Below are 6,423 nucleotides of genomic sequence, written 5' to 3' on the forward strand. Positions count from 1 at the left end.
CTGTTTTGCCAAGGATGACCGGCACAAGCAACTGAGGTGTATGATTCACTTATTGCCTTGCAATCTACTCCCTCCGTCCGGGTTTATTAGGCCCAAAGACCATTTTGATAGGACCAAGGCAGTGCTTAAAACAAGAGCTTGAAAATTACAGCTGAAATTGGCCAATTAGGAGGCTCTGTTCTAGCTTAAAGTAGATGCTACATTAATAAACCGCAGCAGCTTAGATGCGCATGCAAACGCCATAAACAGCCCACGCAAGAAACAAGGTACGGCTGGGGCGGCTTGCAGGCAAAGGCTAGCATGCACTGGCTTGCATGCATGGCTCGTAACTGCACACGTGATTAACAAGGCATGGCATGGGAATAGGAAACGGTAAAATACTGTGATTGGAGCAGGTTTAATGTGCGCGGCCTTACAATTCCGGACAGGGCTTCCTGGCCAAGAGGCCCTTTAAACCCGGACAGAGGGAGTAGTAGTTCAGTGAGTTGAGCTTGCTTCTTCAAAGTCATCAAAATGGCATCATACCTACAATCGTCATCATTTATTATTTAGCGAACTTGTAATTGCATATTCCATATCCTTAACGCTGCAGAAGTATTAATTTTTGTTATTGTTTAGCAAACTTGTTACAGCATATTCCATATCCTCCTATGGTATGAGTTACTAGCACAAATAAATTTGCATATGAAAGATCAATGTCGCCTATGCAAGAGTGTGATGATGGCAACTCTTATATTGTTGCTATTGGATCTATCAATTATGTTTACTCTTGAATAAGTTCTAGTCCTATATTATGCGTATTCATTTGATGTGAGGTGAAAATGTTAAAAGTTTATCTTAAATATTTTGGCTTTTTGTCCCAAATGAACCGATGAACTAGCGGTCTGACAAGTAAAAATCTGAACCGACAGCCTCACCAGTTAGGTTTGCAGTTTGGTTTTTTACTATGGCCTTAATTGCAGTCTGCAAATTTAGTTTATCCAGAATACAATATTGTACCTCACTGAACCTATGAAAACCACTGTTTAAGTGGAGGCTACCAACCATAAATGTTTACAAACATTGCAGCTAGAATACAAATGTTGTTACAATCAGAGCCGCGGTAATTTTACATAAACCTGTCATGTTCCGTACATCAAAGATAAGAGAAACTTTCATTAGGTGTACAAGCTTATGAGATATCGCTACGAACTAAACGGGTTTTCCGTTCAACTTTGGGAAGGGGTCTTGTTTGCTAAGGACAAGAACTTTGCTTTTGTGGGCAAAGTATCCTTTTATGAGATTCTTGTATATCAGGCACGCCATGATGCATTCCACCTGATAGCAGCAAGGGAGGAAATCAGGTTACATTATTATCATAGCAAATCAAGATACTGTCAGTTAGAAAAAACAATATGTTGGACTCTCCAAGTACCTCATCCACATCCATGGTGATTCCAAGCCATTGGAGAGTCTTTACCAAGACATCTAGCTTGATTTGATGCGCCTTCGATGGTTCCTTCTCCCTCTGTATGATATGGCTGCAGAAGAAAGCAAAGCGAAAAGGGATTGGTTTATTCTGTAACAGTGTGACAAGGACACCTTCAAGATCACACTCACATTTTCTTCACTAATCTTCGGTAGACCTGGAGTTCAAGTTTCTCCAACACAAGGTAGACACCACATTTTAGTAACCTTCAAACAGAAATAAGCAATCAGTGTCCCCATACAAAAAAGAAGGAAGCAATCATGTCCCAATACAAAAAAGAAGGAAGCAATCAATGTCCCCATACAAAAAAGAAGGAAGCAATCAGTGATAGCGGAGGGTCAAAACTTTTTCAGCACACAAATATGTGAACTTACTGGTCTTCATGTCTATCAAGGGCTTGCTTAAGGAGCCTGAGATCCCCTCTCCTAAGTGAGGTCACAATATCTGCATACTGAAAGGTTAAATTACCAACTTGTACAAATCAAAATGGTTACAGGAAATCTCCAAGTAGTAAAGTCACACCACAGTGAAGGAATATAACATCCACATTAAAAGAACATCTTTATGAAACAGAATAAATAATTCAAGGCAACAGTATATTTCACAAAAGTAATACAGTAGAAGATACAATACGAATCCATCACTTACCCAAGATACAGCCTACAAACTACAACGAGAAATTTAAATTAGCCAGGGTATGGAAAACAAGAGTATATATTTAAGACAAGCAATCAGCTTATAGTAATGTCACACGGCAATAAAAGCAAAATTGGGCTCTTAGTACTTTTGCTTGTTTTCTCAGAGGTTGGTCATCATTTAAAACCTCAACTCACGATTACGGAAGTAATTCATATAATGGACTAAGCCTTATCATTTGATGAATGATCACTAGGCCAAGCATACTTATCATAATCTGTCACCAATCATTGTTCTCAGGGGACAAGGACCTGAGAATGCCAATTAGATTATTTTTAGCGTAAATGTTGATAAGGTTCTGATAAAGTTAATCATGGTTCTCAAAAGGTTCACAAATCTTATATCTACTGTAGATTTCCCAACCTTTTGTCTTATCTAATCCCATATAGACCCTAGGGTAAGAGATAATACTAAAAAGTTGACACACCTAGATTAACTTGTTAATCATCTCGAAGAATTGGTAAGTTAAACATAGGACGTTCATGTACTCATGAGACTTCATGTTAACGAAATGTACTTATACCAGTAGAGTATCCAAATGCACTCAAATTGCTGCTACAGTATTCCCCTTTATCGTCTATAATTTTCCAGTCACACCCAAATGTTAGTAGATCTTGCTTCTTGAAAACTGAAGGTTAACGCATTGACGTTGCATCAGCATCAGAGCCTATGGCCTAGTGTTCTACCCTAATTGTTCACATATGGAGTACTAAGTGTAATCATAACAAAAGAAACAAATTATGTTCATGGGAATATTTGTGAACAACCAAGATAAATGTTTTTGCAATCGGAAATGGTGGTACTCCCTCCGTCCGAAAATTCTTATCTTAGATTTGTCTAAATACGGATGTATCAAGTCATGTTTTAGTATTAGATACATCTGTATCTAGAAGAATCTAAGACAAGAATTTTGGGACGGAGGGAGTACTAAATAAACTACTTCCTCCGTCCGGAATTACTTGTCACTCAAATGGATGTATCTAGATGTATTTTTGTGCTAGATACATCCATTTGAGCGACAAGTAATTCCGGACGGAGGGAGTACATATATTGCATTTCACAATCTCCTTCACATTAGTAAACAGGAGTACAATGATATATACCTCAAGCAGATTGTACTTCTCCAGGAGGGTCCTCCTTGGCAATACACCAATTGACAGCTTTACAGGGATTAGGAACTTCAAAATTTTCCTAGAAAAAAACATACCATTAGTAGTTCCAACAAATGTGTACCCCATACATCACAAGCTACAAAACACCCAGTAATACAAATACCTCAAATTTGATTCGCTTTGAGGATTACAATGCATCAAAGCATAAGTTAGTTTCTGATCAGCCTGATTCAAACCAGAATAAAAAAAATATTAGCAGCCTCACCGTTTCATAGGTCAAAATAACTTGCCATAGCAGAATATACAAAAAATGTTCACACACAAGGAGAGAGAGTGAGAGAGAACTTACAACAAGAAAATTCTCATTAAACACCTCCAAGCGACCTGTATAATACATATAAGTGACCTGTGCCGTCATGAATAATCAAGATTATTATTGGATCAACATGCATGTTAATATAATGCTTTGTATTGATAGAGAAGAGAGACCACAACTTTTACTATCTTACCTTATCTTTCACTGGAAAATCTTCAAAATCAAAATTCCTAGCTGTTTCGATACTCCTTATGACACTACGGCAAAGGTTAACAGTACCAAGCTGCATAATTTGAGCATCAAGTGTTAGCCTGTTGTATCTTAAATCACGTATATTGGGATTCCAGTGCATACTACACTTTAGCTACATTTGGCATGCTATCTAGACACTGTCTGTGCTTATTAATACGAGTACTGAAGTTACAGATTAGACAAAAACATTACAGTGAATAACCTACCCTGAAATAAATTTTAAACAGCTGGCAGGTAACATACAGTGCCCCAACGCGCTTAGGTCCTTTAACCTGTATAAGGTTGGAGATTCACCAATAACCAAGAGTCAGAATCTTTAGAATATAACCATTTTAAAAAAGAAAGCGACAAGATGCATCAAAGAAGTATAATTGATGCATGTTTGGTTGGAAGAGTCACATCACCTCTCCAACAATTCTAGCATATACACGAAAAATAGCTATCAGAAGAGAATTCATTGTATGCATAAATTTGACAGATGATAAGCGGCGGAGGCAAGAATTAGAGGCCATGGCGGGAGTGAGGCGATAATGCACCAATATTGACAAGAGCGACCAAACTGTATAAACAGTAACTTTAGAGCAGTTTCTATGCAAAAACACCACCCTCTAGGTTGATGTAAATGCATCAGCTTCTCCTCTTCTGGCAACATAGGCCGTTTCCAACCAAGAGGGAATGTACAGTACAGAATGTTTCAACATGTCACGCTTGAAGCCTTAGGCAGAACCACAACATTAAACACCAAGTAAGCTATGACTACTCCAATGCAATTTCCTCTACATAGGTGCTTAGATGCTCGCATTATCTACCGACAAGAGCCAACTATATTCTTAAGCACATGGTAAGCACTGGTGCCTAATCAAGCATAGGTGCTACAAAGTAAGAACCTTGTCTGCCCTTTGTGACAAGGAAAAAATGATCACTTTTGCTAAGCACCTTCTGAGGCACCGGCATTGCGCAAGCTCATCACAAGCAATTTCATTCAATTCGATCAGACTCTTGCTAGTTCTTTTTACCATCCAAGAATGCACATCAAACAAAGCTTTCAGAATTCCATACCGCAAGTGCCCCAAAAACCTTCATCAGGAAGGACCCAGCAGCCTGCAGCTTGTCTGGGTTCTTCCCGCTCATCACAAGCTCCCTGTCTGCCTACACCAAGACAATAAGCAAGCAGACATGAGCCCCAAAACCTCAGGTAAACCCAAACCAACCAACCAACCAGCTCACCTTCTCAGCTAGCAGCCTGATCTCAAGCGCCACCATGTGCATCGCCTCCATCGCCCAAGGAGTCTCCCAGTTCCGGAACTCCTGCAGGAACGCGCTGCAACCAACACCACATCAAATCCTCTAAAATCCGAATGCGTTTATCCAATTTGTTCGGAAGGAGTGCAGAGAGGAAGGCAGCACGCACCTAGCAGCCTTCTCGAAGGAGGAGTAAGCGTCCCCGAAGCGGCGGAGGGAGTGGGAGTGGATGGCGCGGAGGAGCGGGGGGAGGAAGTCGGAGAGGTGGGGGAAGCGGTCGGAGGCGAGGCGGGGAAAATCCGGAAAAGCGGCGAGCGCGTCGGAGAGCGGGGTGGAGGCGGGCGCCGAGGAGATGGCGAGGAGAGACGCGAGGTCGGCGCCGTCGGACTGAGAGATAGCGTCGTCCAAGCGGGAGAGGTAGTCGGCGATGCGGCGGTGCGCCTCGCCCATGCTCAGGTACGCCGCCATCTCCGGTGCGGCGGCGGCGGGAGCCGCGCGGGTGTTGGGGTTTGGGCTTGGTCGCTTGGAGGTCACCGACGGTGGAAGAAACCAGTATGAGTTCGATCTGATGGGGGTAGTTCTGGTTTATGCAAGCTCGTGACGATCGCCAATCCTCGCCGTCCAGTGCGAGAAATCGATGGTTGAGATTAACTGATAAAATCAGAGTAAGGTTTCGCTTGGTTTGCTCATTGCTGCCATCTCCGCCCCTATCCGACGAGGTAAAACAACTCGGAGGGTGGGTGCCCAAAAGAGTATGTCCACACATGACGTTTTCGTGTCACTTCTGGCGACTTCGTGGTGAGTCCAGCACCCTTGGTCGGCAATCTTTTTTTTTTTGAATCCGAGAGTTTCAAATCCACAAAAGAGTGCATGATTCCTCAATCTGGTAGCGGCGCAGCGCAATCCTTCTCTCCTCTGGCCATCCTAGTGCTCTCTCAAGTTGTGCGGGAGAACCTGAAAGCAGGATCTGTGGCGTGGGAGTTTCGTGATGTGTTAGTTCTTGTAGGGAGGCGGGGGAGGTAGGTGGAGATAGCGGGGACGAATCCCTGACAGCGGTCGCCGCTATGAGCGGAGGAAGAACCCCGGTACTGGAGAAAGTAGAGGGTAAGTTGAACGACATGCCGCTGTCGGAAGCTGAGAAGAACGAAATCAGGATCGGGAAGAAGCAAGCATGTGCCTTAAAGGCGAGCAAGCACCAAGCAGTGGGTAAGATCCTCTCATATAGGCAGGCAAAAGCTGAATATTTAGGAAGAACACTCGGCAATGTCTGGTGCCCGTTCTCAGAAATTCGGTGCAAAGATCTTGGCAGAAAGAGGTTCCTCTCTAATATCCATGAT

General features: G+C 42.5%; 1 protein-coding gene across 1 annotated transcript; it reads right to left on the reverse strand.

Moving 5' to 3' along the window:
- Positions 1-1,046: 1,046 nt before the first annotated feature.
- On the reverse strand, positions 1,047-5,652 carry LOC125509234 (enhanced ethylene response protein 5-like). Its single transcript, XM_048674157.1, has 12 exons — positions 5,256-5,652; positions 5,072-5,165; positions 4,904-4,993; positions 4,051-4,116; positions 3,786-3,875; positions 3,626-3,682; positions 3,440-3,501; positions 3,268-3,355; positions 1,843-1,919; positions 1,600-1,674; positions 1,415-1,520; positions 1,047-1,317 (listed from the first exon to the last, which is right to left on the reverse strand). The coding sequence occupies exons 1-12, from the start codon at positions 5,552-5,554 to the stop codon at positions 1,192-1,194; spliced, it is 1,230 nt and encodes a 409-aa protein (XP_048530114.1). The 5' UTR covers positions 5,555-5,652; the 3' UTR covers positions 1,047-1,191.
- Positions 5,653-6,423: the final 771 nt, after the last annotated feature.

This window comes from Triticum urartu, chromosome 5, assembly GCF_003073215.2.
Source record: "Triticum urartu cultivar G1812 chromosome 5, Tu2.1, whole genome shotgun sequence".
Lineage (NCBI taxonomy): Eukaryota > Viridiplantae > Streptophyta > Magnoliopsida > Poales > Poaceae > Triticum > Triticum urartu.

Excerpts from the sequence above, each read along its gene's own strand:
- LOC125509234 (XM_048674157.1), bottom strand. The coding sequence starts at position 5,554 with ATGGCGGCGTACCTGAGCATGGGCGAGGCGCACCGCCGCATCGCCGAC. Across the intron at positions 3,356-3,439 it reads CAAAGCGAATCAAATTTGAG|GAAAATTTTGAAGTTCCTAA; the intron begins GTATTTGTATTA and ends GTTTTTTTCTAG. Across the intron at positions 1,521-1,599 it reads CGAAGATTAGTGAAGAAAAT|CCATATCATACAGAGGGAGA; the intron begins GTGAGTGTGATC and ends TTTCTTCTGCAG.